This window comes from Pantherophis guttatus, chromosome 4, assembly GCF_059756535.1.
Source record: "Pantherophis guttatus breed Tessera chromosome 4, ASM5975653v1, whole genome shotgun sequence".
NCBI lineage: Eukaryota > Metazoa > Chordata > Lepidosauria > Squamata > Colubridae > Pantherophis > Pantherophis guttatus.
Genome location: NC_142066.1, coordinates 27,506,771 through 27,531,157, shown reverse-complemented (window position 1 = coordinate 27,531,157; position 24,387 = coordinate 27,506,771). Strand labels below are relative to the sequence as shown.

At 41.0% G+C, this 24,387-nt stretch overlaps 1 protein-coding gene and 1 long non-coding RNA gene across 5 annotated transcripts; one reads left to right on the top strand and one right to left on the bottom strand.

The window, feature by feature from the left end:
- Nucleotides 1–368: 368 nt before the first annotated feature.
- Nucleotides 369–15,305, bottom strand: ZNF865 (zinc finger protein 865). 4 transcript variants are annotated; one of them, XR_004591894.3, is made up of 3 exons: nucleotides 15,000–15,302; nucleotides 4,943–8,615; nucleotides 369–1,100 (listed from the first exon to the last, which is right to left on the bottom strand). XR_004591894.3 is itself a non-coding variant. In XM_034419593.3 (3 exons), the coding sequence occupies exon 3, from the start codon at nucleotides 8,590–8,592 to the stop codon at nucleotides 5,638–5,640; it is 2,955 nt and encodes a 984-aa protein (XP_034275484.2). In that variant the 5' UTR covers nucleotides 8,593–8,615; nucleotides 9,624–9,739; nucleotides 15,000–15,240; the 3' UTR covers nucleotides 4,201–5,637. The 4 variants fall into 4 exon arrangements, 3 of the variants coding, with proteins under 3 accessions (XP_034275484.2, XP_034275483.2, XP_034275485.2); XM_034419593.3 differs by lacking the exon at nucleotides 369–1,100 and adding an exon at nucleotides 9,624–9,739 and having other exon boundaries at nucleotides 4,201–8,615; nucleotides 15,000–15,240; XM_034419592.3 differs by lacking the exon at nucleotides 369–1,100 and having other exon boundaries at nucleotides 4,201–8,615; nucleotides 15,000–15,305.
- A 79-nt stretch (nucleotides 15,306–15,384) lies between these two features.
- LOC117666734 (uncharacterized) lies at nucleotides 15,385–19,648 on the top strand. The gene is made up of 2 exons (XR_004591895.3): nucleotides 15,385–15,904; nucleotides 18,056–19,648. It is a non-coding gene; the product is annotated as an uncharacterized LOC117666734 (long non-coding RNA).
- The last annotated feature ends 4,739 nt before the right edge of the window (nucleotides 19,649–24,387 follow it).

Sequence of the window (24,387 nt, the reverse complement as noted above, 5' to 3'; positions counted from 1 at the left end):
TGAAGCTCCTCCCACCTGCAGAAGAGGTTTTGAGGAAATAAAAGAATGCTCTGATTTGCTGGAGAAAACCAAGCCAAATCTCGAAGAACAATAAAAGCCCTTTTTCTCTGCAATAGAGAAGATACATTTGTACCAGGTCACCTTGATCTATCTGGCTGAGTAAATGCAGCTTGCTTTTGTTTTTTTTACACAGGATAGCAATGATTCAAAAGCATCTGCCATTGCTTGCTTTACTTTTCTTTTCTTCATTAGTTTGAGTATTATAAACCTAGTTATTCTGTGCTAATTCTAACAGTATACTCACATTGTTTGAAGGAATGTCCTCTTAACATCAGCTTGTAACACAACCTGGCTTAGAACAAACAATATCCAAATTCTTTTTTTTTAATGTTTGTTTAGTCTGTACATTGTAAATCAGACACTTTTAAAATGATTGCTTGGCTTAAAACACAAAACACATTCCCATTCCCCCACCCCTGACTGAGAAACACACGCTGTACAGTTCCCAAGGGGTACAATGAGGGAAGAAGGGAGAGGTTATCATTTTAGATCCATCAGCCGTGTGGACAAGAATGGGGTCCTATACATATCTTAGTACACATTATCATAGGGGCATAAACCTTGGCATTATTAAAAGAACTGCACTTCCTGCACTCTGGCCAATGGGAAAAGGAGGGGAGGTTATTAAAAAGAAGTATTTATATAGAAATGTATGTATTTATATATCTGTATTAATATAAAAAGTCATTAGCTAACATGATTGCAATGGGTTGGGTCCTATCAGTGGCATACTCTTCATTCTGAGTTTGCAATTGTCACTAGTTTGGGATTGTTCAAGTCCATCTCCCTCTATGAGATGAGAAAGGAGAGTACAGGACAATAGTACCAGTCAGAGAACTATAGAATCCATGTTCCTCAAAGAACAGGAGGGTTGAAGAAGTTCTGAGAAGATAGCTGTGTAGCAGGTGGCATCTCAAAAAGCAAAATCAGGTCTGATACCAGCAAAAGATGGAATATCTTCCCTGCCCTCTGCTTCATAGTTCCAGGATGAAGCAAACAAAGCCAAGTGGACGGTGGGCATCTGTGGGATATCCAGCATCCTAGTGATGTACATTCAGGATTAACAATCCATCCAAGAACATACGCAAGGGAGAAAAGTACAGTGGAAAAGATGGTTGATTATTCTTGATTATATACTCCAAACCAACTGGTTCTTCAAAAGAACTCAATTTCCCAACCACAATTAAAAGCCAGACTACTTCATCTCAACAACCCACCATTCCCTTAAAAATTCTTCCCACACAACTCTGTCCATGGAATATTGCCTTCTAGCCCCTTATTCCGAACTTGACTAGTCCTCATACCTTCTAGATCAGCAGTTCTCAACCTTTTCTTCACCACGGACCTCCTTTAAATACCTTTTGTGGCCACTAACCATGGCCACAGACCTCCAAGACTTAAGATTTAAATTCATAAGCCATCGCAGACCCACTATGATGACATCGTGGCCACACAGGGATCTACGGACCACAAATTGAGCACTACTGTTCTAGATAAACTGGAGATTCTACGTATTTTGTCACTAATACGTTTTGAAGTGCATGAATTGCACCTGCTAACAAATCCAACAGAGGAAAGATTTGGACAAATCAAATGGTTCCTAGGATGAGGAATGGATGCAAATAATCCTGACAGTAATAGTGTTCAGATATGTCCCTAATAACTCTGCCCATCCATCTTTTAAGTATTTAATTTGCTAGAAAAATAGAAAAGGCAGCTATTTTGCACTCTCAGTTTCTTCTCTTTGTCAACTATACATTGGAAGAGTAAATATATTTCCACTTTTGCCGTTTTCAGATTGTAAGTACACGTATTATAAGAATTAGTTAAGATCCACTAATTTCTTTTAAGTGAGATCATAAAAATAAACATACTTGGATGGCTGTCCTGTCTTCTGACTAGGAAATGGGCCACCATTCTGAATTAAGAAGCAAGACCTAGCCAAATACGTTTGCACCAATTCTGTGACTGAAGCAAGCATTCCATAGGCATACACAATCATAAAATTTGTGTCCTGTATTCTAGCCCTGCCATTTTAAAGAAATTCTTTAGAAATCCTGTGTCCTTGAGAAAAAGACATAAATTTAATGATTTTGGGAACACAGTATGTTTTTCGATCAACTTGTTTCTCCATTTTATATTCCATTGTCCATTTGGGAAGCTATTATGAAGCCAGTTAACAGGAACATCACCTATTGATTAGTCATGGTGAACTCACCCCCTCAAGAATATGAAGGAATCGGTGATATTAACCAATAACACCATTTCCTGTAAGAACAAGTTCCCAGTTTGGGGAGTTGTCAAGGAGGCTTCTAAATTGTATACAATTTAGAAATACTTAGTCCAGGAAAGCACGGACAGTACATATGAGAAGGAAAACTAATACAAATAGTCCTTGACTTACAAAACAGTTCATTTAGTGATCGTTTGAAGTTACAACAGCACTGAAAAAAGGGACTTATGACCATTTTTCACACTTACAACCATTGCAACATCCCCATGGTCACGTGATCAAAGTGACCTCATATTTATGACAGTTGCAGTGCCCCAGGATCATGGGATCACCTTTCGTGACTTCCTGCAATGGGGAAGCCAGATTCACTTAACAACCGTTACTAACACCTGCAGTGATTCATTTAACATCTGTTTCAAAAAAGGTCATAAAATGGGGCAAAACTCACTTAGCAAATGTCTCACTTAGCAACAGAAATGTTGGGCTCAATTGTGTTCGTGAGTCGAGGACTACCTGTATTAAACTCAGTTCTATTTGCAAATTATGAAGGCAGGGAAGAAAAATTCTAAATGGGGAAAACAATTTCTGTAAGACAGGCTGAGGTATAGCCACCCCAATTCGCTGAATTTCAGTGACAAATTCAGACCTTTAACAATTTAGTAAGAAGATAAAACAAGAAAAGGAACATCCAGTTGCAATCACTCCTGGAGATAGAAGAGGAACTGTCTGAATGTTTCAGACAGATGCTAATCTAATTGGGCTGACTCAAAATGAAACGACATTATTTGGCCCCCTGTGCTCAGATTCCAATAATCTGGAAGGCTGAAAAACATTTTAGTCTTCTTCCCGTCTCTTTTCCCATCTTTGCACTCTTCATCATACTATATTTGGCCACCAAATTCTGTGGCAACTCCTTCAAGAAAGCATTTGTAATAGGGCCTTTCACAAATACTGACACTACCCACCCTCCCCAATATTCTCGCTGAGCATAGAGAGTGGAAAACTATTGTAAGACTTCTGAGGGATTGGGGGAGGCTGCCTTAAGAAATACCTGCACTCAATAAACTCCAATTCTATTCTCTACTGCTCAAAAAGCCTTTGGCAACTTTTCTTTTTCTAGGCACTGGACAACCAAATTTAAACAGTACATCTTTGGATCCTCATAATCATGGATTGCCACTCAGCAATCTGGGGACTATGGGTGTGAGCAAGTGGGTGGTAGACCAAAAGCAACACTAAGGAGCTTTGGTGCAGCCATCTGGTAGAAGAGATGCTCTCACTTTGCTAGAGTGGAAATGCTGAAATTACTTTCTATTGTACTCTCAGCTTGGGTTATAAGAGGGGAAGGAAGCGGGAATTACCTGTGTAGTGTCCACTGTACACAAGGGAGCCTGTTTTTAGAACTCTTTGGTTGCATCTAGCAAATTAGTTTCCTCTCCAGTCTATTTAAAGGGGTGCTCCAATGTCTGCAATTTGCTGGAGGATTGAGGAGGAAAGGTAACTGGGGGAAGTCAGAGAACTTTACTCATCTCTGGTCAGCATTCTCCCCTTCAGGTGCAGTGAGGATCCATTCAGACTGGTGCCAAATATGTATAAAAGGAGGCTTTGCATTTCTTCAGATTTGATAAGGTGCTTCGGAGTGCTTGGGGCAATGAACATACCACCAATTGGTGACTTTTAGACATCCCCAGCAGTCACACAATCCCTGATGCTGTGTTTGTGCTTTGAAGAACCTTTTTTGGAGTCAAACCTGAAGCATTATATGAGTCTAATAACCATGGAGTTACAAGGCGAGGGCAGTTAGCTCAATGAACTATGTGGATACACCATATCTTACTAGGAAAGGCTTATGAATCAAACCAGGGAATGCAGGAGAGCAGCTGAGCAGCCAAAGCACTGTGCAATCCTGGTAGACCCACCAATTAAGTTTATTTTTCTCTCACACACAATTTCATATCCAACTTTCATTGGTGGGAAGAAGGAAGGCTAACATTAGGGAAGGCTAACAATGTAGTCACAGCTCTCATTCAAAACCCACATTCCATTTTAGGGCTCAAAGTAAGGTATTATTCACACACGAGTTCATCTATATTAAGTCCAACAGATTAGGAAGAGCGTTGAGCACAAAGGAAGAGAGCTAACCCAAGGGGGAAGGAGCCTAGCCTACTTTTGTGTTTCCTCTTTACTCCTGATGGGCCAACTTGAACATTTAGAAAAGCACATAATACAATTATCCTGGGGTTTTGCTTCTTCAGGGGTGTATAATGGGAACAATAACAATTCCAAATGCTTTTTAACATTCAGTGCTCCTTAAATGTGGAAAGTAGCATGCCAGGGAAGCTTGGCTAGAAACCTTCTGGGAAACTTTTCTTTTGTAGGTAAAGTTTTTATGAACCTCCAGTTGCATCATGAACTGGTACTGTTCTGGAGGCAGGAATATAATAGAAATGTTATGGCACAACAGTATTTAGACAACAGGTGCCACACACTAGACAATTCAAGCAGATTCTGTTAACTTTCTACTGTCCACAGCCATGTCTCACTACCTTCCCAGGTCTTAAAAAATTGAGAACTAGCCTATTTTCTTTATACATATGAAGAAAGGACACTAATTAAAGTCTTTCTCTCAAGAATGCAAGCAAGGCTTACCTAATACAGATTACATAGTTGAGTTTACACAAAAGATTGGTGGACATTCCTCAAGTGCTGCATCGTAGTCCTTCCTGTCTCATTCCCAAATGAATGAATTAGGTCTAACATTTCTCTCTAAGTAAAAGGGGATTACAGGAAGCACCATCTCTTCTTGTGAACTGGAATGCCATACCGTTTCCATTCCAGAACGTAGGCTTCAAATGAAAAGGAAAAAAAATGTCATTCCACCATAACCTTATTTGCTCCCATTTGCTCAGAAATGGGAAGAAACTTTCATCCCCCAAAACACTGTGGCCATGCTTGACAGGCAAAGGTCACTTCTATGATTGCTATCTCCATCTCCCTTTCCCCAGGCAATTAGTTTAAAAATCCAGAGTGGTCAAGATATTCTGTTAGAGAGCTGAAATCTAGCAAGTAACTGGCGGCTACCTCTTGTTAATTACATATCCTAGCTTTACAATTCATTCTTGCCTCTATCTGGCTTGTCCTGCTCATGACTTTATGATTTGATGACTCATCCAAATTAGTGCCCAATTGGAGCATCTCACTGCTAACAAGCACATCTTATTTTCTATTCATGAAAATGCCTTGCCATTGTGGTTCCCAGAAACCTGGAACTAGTTTCACATCCCATCCTACAGTACCAAGATACGGACCACCCATTTTTTTTTCCTGCTGCTACTATTCCAACATTAGGGCTGTTCCTTATGGGCCCCCATGGCAGCAAAGCGCTCCATCTTATGAATGTGGCGGTGCTTTTTGAGGCCGTAAGTATTGGAGAAGGCTTCTCCGCAGGTGCTGCATTTGAAGGGCCGCCCTCCCTGATGGGCCTGGAGGTGTTTGCTAAAATATTTGGGGTCTTTGAAGAGCTTGAGGCAGGCCCCGCATCTTAATTCACGCTTAGCATCATGGGAGCGTTGGTGACGCAGAATGGATGACAGGTAGAAGAAGCTCTTGGAGCAGCGGTCACAGCGGTAGACTTTCTCTCCCAGGTGGACCCGCTGGTGTTCCAAAAGGTTGCTACGGTAGCGGAAGGTCTTGCCACAAGTAGGGCAGCGCTGAGGCCGGGCAACTACATGAAGACGCTGGTGTTCTGCCAGACTGGATGACTGGGCAAAGCGCTTGTTGCAGAGGGCACACTTGTAAGCACGCTCACCCGTGTGAACCACTTTGTGTTGGCGCAGGTACCATGAGCGCAGAAAACCACGGCCACAGACAGCACAGCGGTACGGGCGCTCCTCGGTGTGGCAGCGCTGGTGACGCATGAGAAGGGCAGCCTCCCAGAAGCGCTTGCCACAGACTGGGCAAGAGAAGTGCCGCTTTTGCAAGTGTGTGCGACGATGCAACAACAAGTCATAAGCTCCAGCAAAACTCTGTCCACAGACCGAGCAGGCCAATGTGCGACGCACCAGATGCACATACTTGTGAGTCACAAGTCCCAGGAAATGCTTGAAGGTCTGGCCACAGATAGAGCAGGAGAAACGTTCTCCACTTGGCAAGGTTGGATGATCTTCATAAGATGACATGTTCTCGCCACTAGCTAGCCCGTTCTCTAGTGGGGCGACAGCAGCTGCTGTTTCATCTGGTGGTACAAGTCTCTCAGGAGCAGCTTGATGGACAAGTTTGTGCCACATGAGATTCTCAATGAAACCAAAACATTTGCCACAGACATCGCAAGGGTAGGGCTTCTCGGCCACATGGACTTCCTTGTGGCTCATGACATGAAAAAGATCAGGAAAGCGCTCTCCACAGTCAGAACAGCCATAGGTTAGTCCCTCAGGAGGTGGAGGGAGAGAAGGGCCCATGGGGGTCAGGGAGGGACCCATAGGTGGTAAAGAACAAGGTAGCTGTAAGCGGTGAATCTGTTTGTGCCGAGTTAAGCTTTGGGGGTAACCAAACACTTTCCCACATATTTCACATTTGTACGGCCTCTCCCGAGTATGCACTACATGGTGTTTGCTGAGGTGAAAAGATTCACGGAAACGTTTCCCACATACAGCACACTGGTGAGGCTTCTCACCTGTATGGATCCGCTCATGACGCTTTAGTGTCTCCCGTCGCCCAAAGCCACGACCACAGATCCCACAGCAGAAATTCTTGCCTGCTGCTGTCCCCACCAGCAAGGGGTGGGCACCCAAGAGGCCATAGGATGTTGGCTTGGTGTCTCCCTCAGAGCCTGTGCCTTGTGGGTCTTGTGGAAGAAGGTAGGCCCCTGGTGGCAGATAAGACAAGGTATTAGTGCCATCCTTGGATAGCTGGGCACCCTCGTGTTGGAGCTGCCGATGACGTAGTAGATTCTGGGGAGCCACATAGCCCTTGCCGCAAATGTCACATTTGTACTCGGGTCGTGGAGGTAAAGTTCCAGGAGGAGCGTGAGTGGCCTGGTGCTTGAGGAGGTAGGAGGCATCCCGGAATTCTTTGCCACAAACCCCGCACTGCACTCGCAGCAAGTCTGAGTGTGTCCGCACGTGTCGTTTTAAGCTCTCACGGCGATTAAAACTCTTCTGGCAGACGGAGCAGGAGAATGGCTTCTCACCAGTATGGATAATCTGATGCTGGTGAAGGTGACTTGGCTTTTTAAACACTTTCCAGCATAGAGAGCAGGTAAAAGGACCTTCGGCTTGAGCTATGGCAGCACTGAGGGCAGATGTGGCTATTCCTCCAGGTGGTGCAGATACTGACTGAGGGTTGCCACTTTGGGTAGGAGGCTGGGCTGCTCCTTCAGCACCAGGTGATGTTATGCTGGCGGCGGCGGCGGCAGCAGCAGCAGCAGCAGCCACCACATTGGCAGCTGCTACATTGACGGCCGCAGCGTTGGCAGCAGCTGCATTAGCAGCCGCAGCATTGGCAGCAGCAGTAGCATCCTCAGTGTCTTTGTGACAACGGCGATGCCGGATGAGGCTGGAGATATGGTTATAAGTACGGCCGCAGGTGGTGCATTCGTACGGCCGCTCGCCTGTGTGCACCAACATGTGTTGCACAAGATGGGATGACTGCTTGAATGACTTCTGGCACACACCGCATGGGAAGCGCCGATCAATGAAATATTTCAGTCGACGGAAATAGTTCTTATCGTCTTTGCCTGCTTGACTGTCAGGAGTTACTGTGGCTGCAGCTGATGGGGGGGCCTGCCCACGTTTCAGGCTGCTGAAGATATGCTGGTGGCCAGAAAGGTCTACTATGCCCCACTGTGGAGTGTTGTAAGCTGCAGCAGCTGCTGCTGCTGCTGCTGTACTGTCAAAGAGAGGCTGACCTGTTGTTGGTACCACGGCTGGAGTACTGTATGGTGGTTGCTGCTGCTGCTGCTGCTGCTGCTGTGGAGGTGGTACAGGGCCCCCTGGTTCAGCTTTCTTGACTTGAATGGTACCAGATGAGGTGGCTGAGGAAGAAGAGGATGGGCCCTCAGCTTTGGGTTTAGATGTGCCAATGGTGGCAGGGACACGGTCAAAATGAGCAGGTGGACCAGCTGTCGGTGGCTGGGCGTATTCATACTGTGGCTGTGGGCAGGGCAGGGCAGCAACGGCTTTGGCGTGTTCGTGGTTGTAGGCCTCCATAGGTTCAAAGCGCTGGTGGTTCAGGAACTCCAAGAAGTCAAAAGGGTAGCTCTGGAAATGCACACCCTCATCGCTTGCTGCATTGGCTTCCATCTCCACCCAGGAGGGGGCACTGCCTAGAGAAAGGGGACAAAGACTATAGCAATATATATACAGGATACAGGTTATCCATATCAGCAGCTGCAGTGGCATAGTGTGTTTTCTTGTAATGTCAGAGACGCAGTGAAAGAAAATATAATAGACTTAATTTATTGTCCATCGGAAGATAATTTGGCTGACCTCATGACAAAGCCAATGGATATAAGAAATACATATATCTTGCAAAACAATTTGGTTTAAATCATGTCCAGCTATAAATTGGAGGATGTCAAGATATTTAAAAATTTAATAGCTGGAGCAGTGAAGGGTTGGGCAATGAGTAAGAACACACAATTATAGCTCAGATTTCCTCATGTGGTGGCCAACTCTCTTTAACCAATTAGTTAAAGAGAGTTGGCCACCACATGAGGAAATCTGAGCTATAATTGGAATAAAGGGTTTTTTTCTTGTTTCCTACCTTTTTCCTCTTTGTACCATCTATGCTCTCTGTAATTTACGTCATAATATTCCTGCTGTGTTGATTTACCTGACGTTTGCCTATCTTATTTACTGTGTGTGTATATAATATATTTATATATATTTATTTATATAAAAATATTAAAATACTAACAGCGGAATACAAAACTTGTTCTGTACAATTATGAGTTAGAAAACATTAGCTGAATAAATGTTACAACAAAAATTCCTGTGGGATCTAAGAATTAAAACAAATATCATCACAGAACTTTCATAGATCAAATTTGTGAAGCTAATTATACCATGTTTTATATCTCACAACATGCTTCATATATGTGAAGATATTTCACATTTCAATTGTGAAATATCTTCACAATTATATATATTTCTCCTTTTTTCCAAGTTCTTGTAAAGTATTAGAAAAATGGACTAGAACAGCATGGAAGAATTACATTTTAATTTAATATTTTGCTGTTTTAAAAGAAAGGTATTAATCCATCTAATTTCAATACAAAACTACATTTTAGATGTGGCCTCAGCTTTCCCCCCCAAATGTCTTGCTTAGTTACCAAGAATGATGAGAATGGCAGTCCAAAACCATCTGGAACGCTCTTGCTCGGTTATGAAGCAGAAGTTTAATATAAGTAATGCATTGAACAAATGATTCAAAGGCAGCCATGGAAAACTGGAAAAGATGCAGAGGGCTCATTTAGAGATTTCAGAAACCTATGCCTCCTATTTCCCATAGTTGCTCTCTACAATATGTCTATGGAGATTTTCAGTCATCCAGGTAATGGTTGTCCCAAAGGTGCTTTTTTCAAGAGTCCAGTTGCCTCTTGAAGAAAGCACCTTTGGAACTGTCTACACAGTATGTTCTGCAAAACAGTATCTTTGTATAAGAGGAATAATAGAACTGCAGTCCTACATATAGAGCCACAAATGTTGTCCTTCCATTTTAAAAAGCTGAAGTATACTGATTTTAATTGTATTTGTTTCATGACATACTTCAATTCTCAAAAGATCTACCATCCCAGGAGGTTTATTAGCAAAGTATTTAAATAAAGGCCTCTTTATACCACCTATTAAATGATTTCTATGACAGCTAACAATGATCATAAATGAATACAGTCGATTATACAAAATAGTATATTTGCCTATGGATGGGACAGTAAAGCCTTGCCTTTTCAAGATTCGTTCCTATTAAAGCAGCTTTGCCGAATATGGTATTGTCAAATATGCTAGGTTAGCAAATCAAAATTCAGTCCAATTTAGTGGGCATCACAGGATAATAGAGGACTGTGGCCACAATCCAAGACAAAACGATTCCATAAAGATACTACACACCCTAGGTATGCATTGAAGACTTTAACAACTATAGGAAACACAAACTAGTTTGGTCAAATGGGCTGTACAGTACTTTGCATTTTATTTCAAAATACTGCTCCACTGTATCTATCTGCAACTCTTTTAAAAGCAGTCACCTCTTTCCTAGGAATCGTATAACTACAGAGAGCAGCTATGCGAGTCAGGAAAGGTACAGGTATGTTCTATATTCATGCGCCTAAGTATTTTCTCCAAATAATTTCCAAAATGTTCCTCAATCTTAAGTGGACCTTTTCAATTGTTTACTTTGTCCATGAACTGAATGGCATATGATTATTTCTTACATTTCTGAGCTACTATACAAATGATCCCCTTGCTTCATGGAGGGAATATATTATGTTAGTATTAATTTGATAAGCCATTCAGTACCATCTTCACTCATGTTTGTTAGCCTTAGGATATAAAAGAAGGCTTTTTCTTTGGGAAAAGGTTTAGGAGATAACAAATGCCTTGTGTGTCATTTCTACGAAGCACAAAAAAAGCCATGGCCTACAATAGCATCACACACATCTGTATTCTCGCCATTTACACATACTGGTATGCTGCATTTCTTCATATATAGAGCAAACATTATATGTGTGCATGCAACAAGTGGCATGCATGGATGTTTCACATGCAGTGATTTACATGTGGCTTTCATGCGAATAGCTTGATCTGTGAGCTGAATGGAGATATCTGCCAAAAATAAAAAATAAAAAAGAGCCAGGCAAAGCAATAGGATAGATTATACAGCCCAATGAAGAGTTAGAATAAAAAAGTAGCTCTGTGAAGGTTATCTACTTTGCCGTGCTCAATGATTCACCTTCAATACTTTTTTCAGTTAATTGTACTTAATTCAAACTTTACTGTAAGCTATGTCCAGGGCTTATATAAATAGAAAGGAGGGCTATACATTTTAATTTAATTTAACTTTTATTTATTCTCAAGAAATTAAGATACCAAATTATCACTTTATTTACCCTTTACTGCACTTAATGAAAAACAAAGAGGTTGAAAAAGGTTGTCATCCAGCTCCATCCCACTTTATCAATATGGATGAATTAATCACATTTTTTCCTATTTTAGCAAGGGCACTGAGATATAATGCAACCTCAGATGAAAGTTTGGGAATCAATCCCTGGGACTCTCAAATAGAAGAATATGTCACAGCAAGAAGTGAACAAAATCCAGTTTCCTGAAAGGGAGTCTTCTACTACAAACGTCTTTGTTTAATGTCAAAAAGTTGTACTGAAAGCAAAAAAGTAAAATACCTAATGTTGTGCTATACATTAATATTCATATTAGTAACAGTGTGATTCAATGATTTAAGGAATTGGACTGACATCAAGCTCAAATCTACTAGATTTGAGCTTGATGTCTAGATTTGAATCTGAGTCAAATTTACTAGAGCAGTGGTCCAAGGAGGGAATGCCATGTATAACTGGTTTTCTGTTAGGTATAAATCAAATAAATTATATGATGCCTCATTAGGAAGAATTTAGGTTTATATTAAATGGCCCCAGTGAAGTTAGTTTGGAAACAACAAAATATAGTTAGTTCTCAACTTACAACCACAATTAAGCCCAAAATTTCCATTGTTAAATGAGATAGTTGTTAATTTTGTCCCATTTATGACCTTTCTTGCCATTGTTGTTAAGTGAATTATGGCAGTTATTTAGTTAGTAATATGCTTGTTAAATTAATCTGGCTTCCCCACTGATTTTACTTGTTGAAGCTTGCAAAAGGTGATCACATGACCCCTGGACACTGCAACCGTCATAAATATGAGTCAGTTGCCAAGTGTCTGAATTTTGATCATGTGACCATGGGGATGCTGCCATGGTTGTAAGTGTGAAAAATGGTCATGTCACTTTTTCCAGTGCCATTGTAACTTCAAATGGTCACTAAATGAACTGCTGTAAATCAAGGACTACCTGTAGTGAGAAAAAAGATGCCAGGAAGGGCAAAATAAGTGCTAATAAAGTTACATCAGGATAGACTGAAAGTGGCTGGAGAGTCTTGCTGAATTTAAGCAAAGGATGAAAAGAGGGCTCTTAAAAACAGTATCTTCTGCAGCAGTAGAATATAGAGGTCAATTTAAACAGAGTGAAGAATTGCAATATTTGAAATGTGAACTCGGTAAAAATCAAGAATTATTAGTTCTATTTTTACTTTTCCTCTGATTGTTGGTAGTTAAGTAATACATACAGTTAGGCTTTGACTCACAACCATTTGTTTAGTAACCATTCAAAGTTACAAGGGCACTGAAAAAAGTGACTTATTACTATTTTTCACACTTACAACCATGGCAGCATCCCTGTGGTCAAGTGATCAAAATTCAGATGTTTGGCAACTGGCATGTATGGATGATGGCTGCAGTGTCCTGGGGTCATAAGATCACCTTTTGCAACCTTCTGACAAGAAAAATCAATGGGGAAGCCAGATTCATTTAACAACCATGTTACTAATTTTAGAACTGTAGTGATTCACTTAACACCTACGACAAGAAAGGTTGTAAAATGGGACAAAACTCACTTGCTGTGTCTTGCTTAGCAATGGAAAATTTGAGCTCCATTGTGGTTTTGTGTCAAGAACAATATACTTCATTGTTAGCTTCTCTTTGAATAGTTTAAAAAAATCATTTCACTTCACTGTCTGGACTTAGCCATTAAAACCCACCCTTAAAAAAGCATTGTGAGGAGACACATTTTTTTTCCCATGGCAAAATATATATTTAAAGTAAGAAAGTATTTAAATTCTTCACTATTGATCAATTCAATAGTGAACTTTTGAAATTCACTGTTTTTGAAAATTATCTTTCAATCTGTTTGAAGATATGAAAATATAATGTAGCTAACAAGTAAATGAAGAATAATTTAACTAACAATACAATCATGTGCACGCTGCATCCTGCAACAGAAAACATACACACTGAAAAGAAAATTAATGCTATATAGAGGCCAAGAGGCTTAATCAAATTTCCAGTGATGAATGCTGTACTCCTTATTGCTCTTGTTTCGTTCTACAGGTAAAAAAGAAATCTGTATCAATATATTTGTTACAAACAAACCAACAGGTAGGTTGGAGATTTTCAAAGCAAAATTGTACCACCTTTTATTAAGAAATGCCTGAGGTAAAAGAACATAAATGATCTCTTCCCAAAATGCTGCAGTTATTCTCTGCAATAGGTACATCAAAGTCTAGGAAAGTTGGCTTTTAAAAGTAGACATATCCTACAACACCATGCAGAAAATGGGCAAGAGGAATGTATTGAGTATTTGGTCTATTTTAGCTAAAGAGTAAATGAGAACATCTTGCATACAGCAATGTAAGACAGAGCCAATCCAATTAGTAAAAACAAAAAAAATGCAGTTTACTTATGTGCTTTTCTGACTAATAAGATGTAAGAAGGAGTTAAAAGTCTACAATCTGTTACAAAGCAGACAGAATAAATATGAAACATTCTTTTCCATAACAAAGATAAGGTGGGCAGAAAAAATAAGGCTAATAAATTAAAGCTAACAGAATATTGCAAGACAGTCTTGTGGGCTGATTAGAGAGGGATATCTTCCTGCAACTTGTTACTAAAATATCCAAACTAGGGAGGTGCTACTATCTTCATAACTAGGCTTGTGAAGGACGTCCATCTGGATCACTGAAGAGCTATTGCAGAAACGGGGGGAAAAAAACCTTAGCTTTGTTGCCTTGAATTATATTTCAGTGCAAATCCATTCATTCCTAGGAACCATAATGTTTACAGGAGTTGCAGTCCAAAACATCCAAGTATTAAGATGGAGAGAGCTGCTATAGACAAAAGTAATTTTGTTAGACCCAACATCCAATTAGGCACCGTCCTACATTCCTAGAATTTTTTTTTAAAGAGCTGGCAGACAATTAAAAAAAAAAGATGGAGTTGAGATTAACATTTGAGGCAAGTAACAAAATTGCAACTTTCTGGGTGAGAGAGAGAGAGAGAGAGAGACTGTACAATACGTTTACAGGCTGGATGAAGGTATATGGAAAATATTTATTTTATGGGAAAGAATATGGAGCCTGGCTATCTTTTCGAGGTCTACCTTTGGTGACTCCGGGTGGCTTTAAGGATGGAATGGGAGGACAGTCGTTTATTGAGCGGCAGAATTTCGGGGCTGATCTAAGGGCACAAGTCCAGATAAAAGGATTATATAGCACAACTTTCGCCGGGTCGGTGGGGAGAGACGACGACAAAGCGCGGGCTTTCGGTTCGAGGTTGGGGGTGGGGCGGGGCAGTTTTTAAGAGGCAAGGACGGGGCAAGAGGGAGAAGACGGGGATGGGGGGGAGGGAGAAAGGGCGCCAGGCTGGAAAGCAGCGTGTGCCGGACGGGGAGGTGAGTCAGGATCGCAGAATAGCCGGGGTGGGGCTGTTCAAAGGGAGCGGAAGTTAACCATAGCCGCGCGCTGCGGTTTTTTATCCGTGCGAGGGTTTTTTTTTTTTTTTTTAATCTCGCCTTGGGGATCCAGGTACGGAGGGGGAAGTGTGTGTGGGGGGGGAGGAAGGGGGGTAGAATCGAAGGGCCAAGAGTGGGCTCCATGGTGGCACTCACCGGTGTGTGGCGCTGCCCCAGCCTCCTCCGCGCCCCAGGCAGGGGCTGGTCCTTGGATAGCAAGATTTAGAGTGGGGGGATGATGCCCCCTGGCCCTTCCCTTACCCCCAGGATACGCGGGGGGGGCGTTTCTGCTCCCTCACGGGTGGGGGTAGGGGGGGCACTGCCAGGCTGCAACTCACACAGGCCCAGCCGGAACCGGAAGTTTCCCTCCCCAAGCAAGAGCACCGTTTCCTGCTCTGCCCTCCCTCCCGTACCCACAGGCCCCTGCGAAATTCTACTCCTTTCCCTCCCCGCTGCCCCCTCCCTCCGCCTGACTCGTTTCCCAGAGCCCCACGCGCTCGCCCACTTACCCTCCCTTTCCCCCCTCCTCCGCCCCCACCCCGAGGGTTCTGAATCGTCGCGAGAGCTGGGAGGTCTTCCCGGTCGCCTTCCTCCTATTTATCGTTATTTCCCCCCACCTTTTTTTTGGGGAGGGGGGGTACAGCGCCCGTGCAGAGAGGAAGAAAGCCTTGCAGCCCTCTTAAGCGTTGTCAGCGGATCGGTGCAAATGTGTGCGAGCTGCTTGCTTTCCTTCTGGGCTTTAAAGTAGATTGACAAGGAGAAACCTCAATAGGCACAGCTCTTTTTTTTTTTTTTTTGGTCATGGCATGGAAATAAAGGAAATGAGTAAATGGTACTTCTGTAACTCTTATCCTGAGGATACCTGTCCCTAAAATTACGGGGCTGTGCATTAAATTGCTGGGAGCACTATTGTTTCGGCTTGTGTCTGAGCCACTGCGTTATCTTAATATCATCACCACCACCTCATTACACTGTAATTATTTCCTAATAAATACTGTTGGAACAGTTTACTGCCAAATAGGCTGGACTAATTACGTTCTTCCTGTTGGCACAGCTAAAAGGTATAGTAAAAGTGATGGGAAATGAATCAAAACGTTTGGAAAGCAATAGGTTGGCAAAGATTACACAGTCAACACAATGGGTTCTGTGGCACCTAACACAGTAGGACAGTGTTTCTTAAAAGTGTGATCCTAGGGTTCCTGGAGGTCACCAAGTCCCTCTTGTGAGTCAGGCAATCAAAATTTATTTGTTGGCCTATGTTGAAAAATAATAGTAAAGGTAGGGCAGTAAATGCATTTTTTAAATTTTTAACAAGGTAAATATCAATAAATATAACCTGTACAAGCAGGAACTATTTTGAGGTCCTCCATAATTTTTAAAAATGGAAAGGGGTCCTGAGAGAAAAATGATTCATAAACATTGCAGCAGAGCATAGAATACCTTGCAAATTGATAAGATATATAAAATATATTTATCCTCAAGCATAGCACCTATTCTTCAGTGTTCACATTCAAACTCTGGAGCTAATTATTTATTTGGTAGGTTGGGCAGAGAAGTTGTCATTCCAAAATATCAACTTCTACCCACTGGATGAGCATAACTTTTACAAACACACATATCTGATGCTGGCTATATAACCTGCTTTAAGTACAGGTTATTCTTAAATTAAAACCATTCATTTAGTGACTGTTCGAAGTCATGACACTGAAAGAAGTGACATATGACTGTTCCTTTCACTTATAGCAGCATCCCCATTGCCATATGATCAGAATTTGGGCACTTGATATCAAGAGCCTTGATAGTACAGTGGTTTAATGCACCCTGTTATTAACACAGCTGCCTGCAATTTCTGCTGGTTCGAATCTCTCCAAGGCTCAAGGTTGACTCAGCCTTCCATCCTTTCTAAGGTAGGTGAAATGAGGACCCAGTTTGTGGGGGCAATAAGCTGACTTTGTATAAAATATACAAAAGAATGAAGGCTATTGCTTAACGCATTGTAAGCCGCCCTGAGTCTCCGAAGAAGGGCGGCATATAAATCAAATTAAAAAAAAAACAAAAAACTTGGCAACCAGCATGAGCCTGGGTTGCAACATCCCAGGCTCATGGAATTGGTTCTCTTTAACTGCCATGTGATTCTCTTAACTGCTGTGATTTGCTTAATAACTGTGGCCAAAAAAGGATATAAAATTGGATCCCATTCATTTAACCACCTTACTTAGCAATGGAAATTCTGGTTCCAATTGTGGTCATAAGCTGAGGACTACCTATATCCCCAAAACCAGCATTGGACCAAGGAGGAGCAAACGGTATGGATGTGGACACAAAATTTCATCCATGTATAACTACAGAATAGACTTGATACATTTTTCTCAGTACTTATCATAATAGAAAATGAAATAGAAGAGTTTATATCAGGGCATGCATTATACTATGTATTTTAATACAATAACTGCTTTGGAAATGATTAATTGTAAACACAGACAAGATTCAGGACTTGCTTGGTATCTCCTCAAAGTTTTATGTTTTACCTTGTTGAATTAAACAATATGTTGCATATAAGAATACCCATCCTGGTCATTAGTCTCAAGGTGAGAAATCACTATGATTGACTGCTAATGCCTATGATAAAGTAGAATAGAAACTGTTGTGCTTAAAAATTCTGATATTATTGTCACATGGTTTTAGCACATGGAAATTGACATGGCACCTTTAAAAAAATTAACTCAAATAAAGGCCAAGAAATAAAACATTGAATACAGTTGAAGATAAAATCTACCTTCTAGCAGTAACTGATGAAGATGCAGTTTCATTAGCCCAGTGAAATTCTAGCTGGCTGTAAAGCAACAAGAGGAAACTCATCAATCAATACGGGGGAAAATAAGGGGGAAAAATAAGGGGGAAATGGTGTGAGAAATATATGTATTCTTTATTATACCAAAAGGCCCAATATACTTTGAAAGAATCTATTAGAGGAAATATAACTCTATTAGAGGAATCTCTATTGGAGGAAATAAAATACTATGTTTACAATTTATGAAACAAGTATATGCATGTTCTGTATTTTAGCATTTCTTTATTTTTTTTCTTTATGCAGGAGATACACATATAGTTATTCTGCATATATTAATGAATGTTTTGGGCATATTTGAAATTTATTTCATAAATTGTAAACATGTAACTTCATCTTTTTTTTTCATGCTCCTGAAAAACAGGTATATCAACAGAAAGCTGAGTGCCTCAACACCATCAGATAAAACCTAACAGGCATTTTGGAACACACAGTCAAGAAAAAAATGAGAAATTTCGGAAACACGATGCTCTACAAAAGAAACTCACATTGTTCACTCCAAAGCCACAAGTTAATAACTCCAACTCGTAGATCAAAAATCTATCCAGCAGACCTCTGTCAGACGATGAAAACACCGTCCTCTCACAACCTCAATTTCAACCACAAGTATGCGGACTCAGTCGATTTCCTAGCCAAATTTGAATACGTACAGAAAACAATCTCAGTCACGAGACACAAGAGGACATCAGACAGAGAATAATCTTCAACATCCAACGAAGCAAACACAATGAAACATTCAACCAGAAGGAGAGGAAGGCACTAAAGAAACTGCAACAAAATGAAAACATTGTCATCCTACTGGCAGACAAAGACAGACTGACTGATAATGGACAAAACTGATTATATCAATAAAGCTGAAGATCCGCTGAATGACACCAATAATCAACATCCAGATAGTCAACAACAATCCAGTGCACATCGTTGGATTGTGACATACTACATAACCAGCCACAACATGGAAACAAACTTTGCCACACATCAAAGAAATGTCAGAAATGGTGGTCAGAATTCTACAATCACTGGGAATAATGGTGGCTCACAAACCAACACCAGCATTCCAACAAGAGCTGTCCAGAACCAAGGACAAAATCCTGAAGGGAAAGAACAGCAACATAGTCTACAAGCTCAAATGCAACAACTGTGACCAATTCTATGTCGGCAAATAGGACAACAACTAAAAACAAGAATCCACAAGCACTGACTAGCAATCAACCGGCATGACCACAAATCTCTGCTCTTGACCCATGCTGGCATCGAGGAACACCAGTTCAACTGGGACAGAACAAAAATCATTGGCCATGCCACCGCAAGCCATGCATACAAATTCATCAAAGTCTGGTATTCAACAAACAGGTCAATCAACAAACATATCAATCTGGAACCAGCCTACGAGCCCATATAAGGAGCTGGATCAATTGGACAATCAACCAACAACAGCACTGGCCACTTCCTCACCTGGTGACCTTCACACTACGTGATCAACTGACCATGTCACCATTTAGGATAGATAAAAGCAGAAGGAAACTAAAACAAGAAGCTTCAACCGAAGTCCATGTTGAAGATGTTGCCTAGCCTGGCGACAAAACATTCGGAAGCCAAACAGCAAACTCAAAGAAAAATCACCGTCCACATCTACCATCCAAATTACAAATATTTTCCATCATTTCCAAAACAGGTATTCTTTCAAAATCTGTTGGGTTTTTGATATAATAAATAATATACTTTTTCTCACACAAGTTTTTTTAATTTTCTACCTGTTCTAAAATGCATATAAATCTATAGGCATGATATAAAGAAATCTGGCATCTCAAATTGAAACATGCATTAACTGGTGCTGTATCTTTTCCACAGACAGAGAAAATCTGTGAGGAATTTTATTATTTTAATATTTGGACTCTCAAGGCAGCGTATGCAAATGCAATTAAAAATACAAATAAAAGTATTTTTAAAATGACAATTAGAGCTTTCTAAAACATATCTCATTGCTTATATTTCTTTTTTCTTTTGTTTGGGGGGTGCTGAGAAAGGGATTATAGAAGACTAAAGGCAGCTGTCACTAGATTTAGGACCTCTCTATCTCAGTTCCTTTGGTAAAGAGTTGGGCAATTTTGGGGTGACCAATAATCACATATATATATATTTGGGAAGAATCTGAGAATATAAAAAGGGCATAGCCACTTCAAATAACTTGGTTGTAGAGACAGTTAGGAATTAGCTTTATTTTTAATTTTAGGCCTTGTATTACTCTTTTTATCTAGTTCTTAATCCAAAATTGGAGAAAACTGATGTGGATTTTAGCAATTGTAGTTTGTGGAGGCTGCAAAAATGGGGCTTGGGAATTTCTTGGGTGCTGGGGCCATAGGATTCCTATCTCTACTTTAGGATATGGTGGCTGCATGTCCATTACACTAATTGGTGACTGGAACATCAGGCTTGCATCTACTACTGCCCTATTATATGTTTGTACATATGTATGTATGTATGTGTATATCCCAACTTTATTATTTTTACAAATCATTCAAGGTAGCAAATACATCCAGCACACCTTTCTCCTCCTATTTTCTCCACAACAACCCTCTGAGTGGATTGGGCTGAGAGAGAATGATTGGCCCAAGGTCACCCAGTTGGTTTTCATCACTAAGACGGGACTTGAACTCACTGTCCCCTATTTTCTAGCCCAGGGTATCAAACTGGCGGCGCGTGGGCCAGATGCATCACACGCAGGCCACCCCAGCTTCACAAATGGGAAAAATATCGTGAAATGTCACATGACAGCAATGTGACGCAGCAAGTTTGACACCCGTGTTCTAGCCTGATCTTTTAATCTTTAGACAATATGTAGTGCAGGAGTAGGTAACGAAGATAGGGAGCTTCTGCCAGGGCAGATCACTTTCCCATTGGCTGTCATAATGGTTTCTCCACCCACATAGCGCTCTGAACAAGAGCATCAGAATAACAAGAGTTGGAAGGGGCCTTGTAGGTCTTCTAGTCCAACCCACTGCTCAGCGAGTGACCGTATACCAGTGATGGCTAACGTTTTTGCCATTGTGTGCCAAAAGCGTGGGAGGGGGGGGTCATACGTGCACATGCCATGCCCATAAATGCGCCCCCCGTGCATGTGCACGCGACACCCCCCCGCGCTCCCCCCGTTTTGGCACGCGATGACACAATGGGCCCAGTAGGCCCGTTTTTCGCTTTTCCCAGGCTCCAGAGGCTTTCTAGGAGCCTGGGGAGGGCGAAAACGGCCTCCCCCCACCCGGAGGCCCTCCAGAGGCCGGAAACAGCCAGTTTTCTGACCTCCGGTGGGCCTGGAAAGCCTGAAAATCAGCTGGCCGGCGCACGCATGCACACTGCAGCTGAGGTAGGGTAACACTCGCATGCCCACCAATATAGCTCCGTGTGCCACCTGTGGCACACGTGCCATAGGTTCACCATCACAGCCCTATACCATTCTGGCAAGTGGCTGTCCAGTCTTGTCTTAACAGTGATAGAGCACCTACAATTTCTGAAGGCAAGCCATTCCACTGATTAATTGTTCTCATTGTTGGGAAATTTTTCCTTATTTCTAGGTTGGTTTTCTCCTTGCTTAGTTTCCATCCATTGTTTCTTGTCTTGCTTTCTGGTGCTGTGGAAAATACCCCACTTCTTTGTAACAGCCTCTCAAATATTGCAAGACTGCTATCATGTCACCTTTAGTCTTTCTTTTCACTAGATTAGACATACCCAATTCCTGCAACAGTTCTTCATATGTTTTAGCCTCCAGGCCCTTCATCTTTAAAGCTTAGTCTCTTTTTTATGTAAGTAGGTCTTTTCTGGTATCAGAAGGAAGCCCTGCAAGAATGCTTTTTCCTCCTCCTCCTTTTTTTTTTTTAAGGATATATTGACTGACTATCTCACATCAAAATTCAAAAAGAGCTCAAATAGAGAATTATTCTTAAGGACCGGGTATGGATTGGGCCAGCTGCTGAACAGATGTCTTGGGCCACTTTTGTGAGAAACAGCTGGCGTGAATGAAACCATTTGCAGTGTGTTGCACTAAGATGAGTGCAGAATCCTGCATCCATTATTTTGTTTCTCTGCTTTTCATTTGAACATATTGCTGCAGCTAAGAGGAAAAAAAAGCCAGGAGTGAGATAGTATTTTTTAAAATCCTCCTGCAGCTTTCACAACACCCAAGGCCTTGAGGCCCTTCTTAACAAAGATTCTGCTTGGAACACATCAACTCCATGCTCAAGGTGGTCTCCATGGCAACAAAGATAACTTGGAGGCCTGGGCAACAAGAGAGCCCTGGAGGTAGTTCAAGACAAAGCTGGACTCCATTCTTCACACTCAGATGCTGTTTGCTGTGTGTGTGTGCATGAGTGCGTGCAAGGGTGTAGCAGAGTCACAGCTTATTTGATGAAAAAAACAGCAATGATATTGGATGAAAATGTTGCAAGGTAGACAGTGTGCCCTCAATGAAGTGTTGACTGTTGTGGGCTAGTCAGGCTTCAGAATTCCACTTATTTTCATTTTTGGTGGTACCAGCCCCAAAAAACGATCAAGGAATTGAGCTTTTATATGCTCACTGCTGGAAAACATGAAAAGTTCATTTGCCTTATTTACTGGTTAGGTGCCAGTGCCAAATACAAATCCTTGTGGTAGAATGTAAAGTGGTATAATTTCTCACAGAGGGAATTTGCACATGCTTTTCCCCTTCCGTACTGTACCAAATGAGAATAGAAATGGCCTTGATAACATAGGAACTGCTGACATAATCAGTGCTGTTAAAATCTTGACTTTTTATACCAAAGGACATGGTTTGGGCCATCCTCACAAAATGGAAAGACGAGAGACCTTTTTGTGAATAGGTGATATAGAGGGCAAATTCATTTGAATTTGCTAATCCAAGGTACTCTTACGTGATGACACACACATACTTGTTTTTGAGAAGCTTATTAATACAGAATTCTCCTGCTTCCTGTTCTGTATTTTCAACTTTTGGTACAAGAAGTAGTTATGACTTCAAATGGAGTTTTGGAAATGTAAAAAAATAAAGAATTCACACAGTCCTTTCTGTATAAATTGCATATGTCAAGTCACTTCATAAAGCCTTCTATTTGGCAAAATAAGAGACTCAAGGACATTTGTTGGATGCTACAAGTATCGCACCCCAACTCCTATAACTCCTCCTTTATCATCGCTCTAGGTCCATTTCAGACAAGCATTTGAACGTAACCTAAATCTTTCTGACAGCCATTCTGCGTTATGAAGCATTTGTGGCTCAGGTTGTGAATTAGGCTGTCATTCTGTTTTCAGCAAATCATAATCTGAAATGCTTTGCTGTGCTGTGGAAATGAAATCACCAGAGCCTCTGCAAAGAAATGGCTTGTAATGTTGAACAAATATAACACAAGTTCAACTCAAGTTCTTCCTGCATATATTACTGTTTAGGTGCAAATAAAAACTTACTAAAAAGGAAAAAGCATTGGCACGAACAACACACATCTATGGATAAAACAGAGATTCAGGCTGTAAGTAGGATTGCCCACAAAGAATAGTAGCAGACAATGACAGCTATTTCTAATCAAATATTACAGACAATATATGTCTGACCTTATATACAAGAATGTTTGCTGCTCAATATTGTGCATGGGTGGATTTGAGAGTATGAAATGCAAGCCATAGAAGGAGAAGAACCTACCCTTTAGAAAAATATTGCAGACCAATACTTGCATTACCAAACACATATTCATTACGTACAGGTTTTGTGATTCAGTATATTCTTGTTTCTATTTTGCAGAAATTATCTTTTGCTTGTATCAAAAGCCTAATGCTTTTAATAGAAGAGTCCAACTCTTCCCTCAGAAAGACTGAGATCCTACACTTAGAGACACAATGCAACAACCTCTTGTCATGAGCAGCATGCACTTAGTCTCATGGAAACGGCATTATCAAACATACATTTGGTCCAGGAAGCCATAAGTATGTTTTGACCAAAGTCAAGACACTTCCATCACCATTTTTATTTCTTTACTGTTACTTCATGATTGGACCAGTGACAGCAATTATCTGAAATAGCCAGACAGCCCTTATTTTTCAATTTTTTCATATCAAAGAATGTCCATGTAAACTTATAGCCCCTGGCTTCCTTTTAATCTGCTTGACTTTAAAATTTAACATTATAGAGAAGATTTCCAGGTTTTTTTTGAAGGGGAATAGGGAGCTATTTGTAAAGCAAAGCTGCCATAAGCTGTGAGATTCTCAAAATTTTGACTGCGAATATTATTCAGCAAATAAAACCCCAATGTTTCCCCATTACATAAAATGTAAATATTATTTTCAATGAAACATTGAGAATCTCGCAGTTTATGACAGCTTTGAATTACAAATAGCTTCCTGTTTCCCTTCAAGGAACCTTGGAAGTACAATTCTGTGAAAGGGCTAGATTAGGAATTCATAATACCTTCGGTAACATTTTCCTCAAAGGATAATCTTTCAGATCTCTTTAGGATGAGACATGACAATGTAAATTAGTGCTTCCACTGAAGTGCTAACATAACTGCCTTGCTCATTTTTTGCCTGAATACTATCATTCTGGATTGGATGAAAAGAGTTATATAAAAGTATTTTGATTGATTTCAGTGAATTCAAAGTTTGTGTAAAGATCCAGCTGCAGAGAAAAGACTTCTTTACAAGGAAGGAATGCCTGGATGC

Bases quoted from the DNA above. Each gene is read 5' to 3' on its own strand.
- ZNF865 (XM_034419592.3), bottom strand. From the start codon at position 8,592: ATGGAAGCCAATGCAGCAAGCGATGAGGGTGTGCATTTCCAGAGCTAC.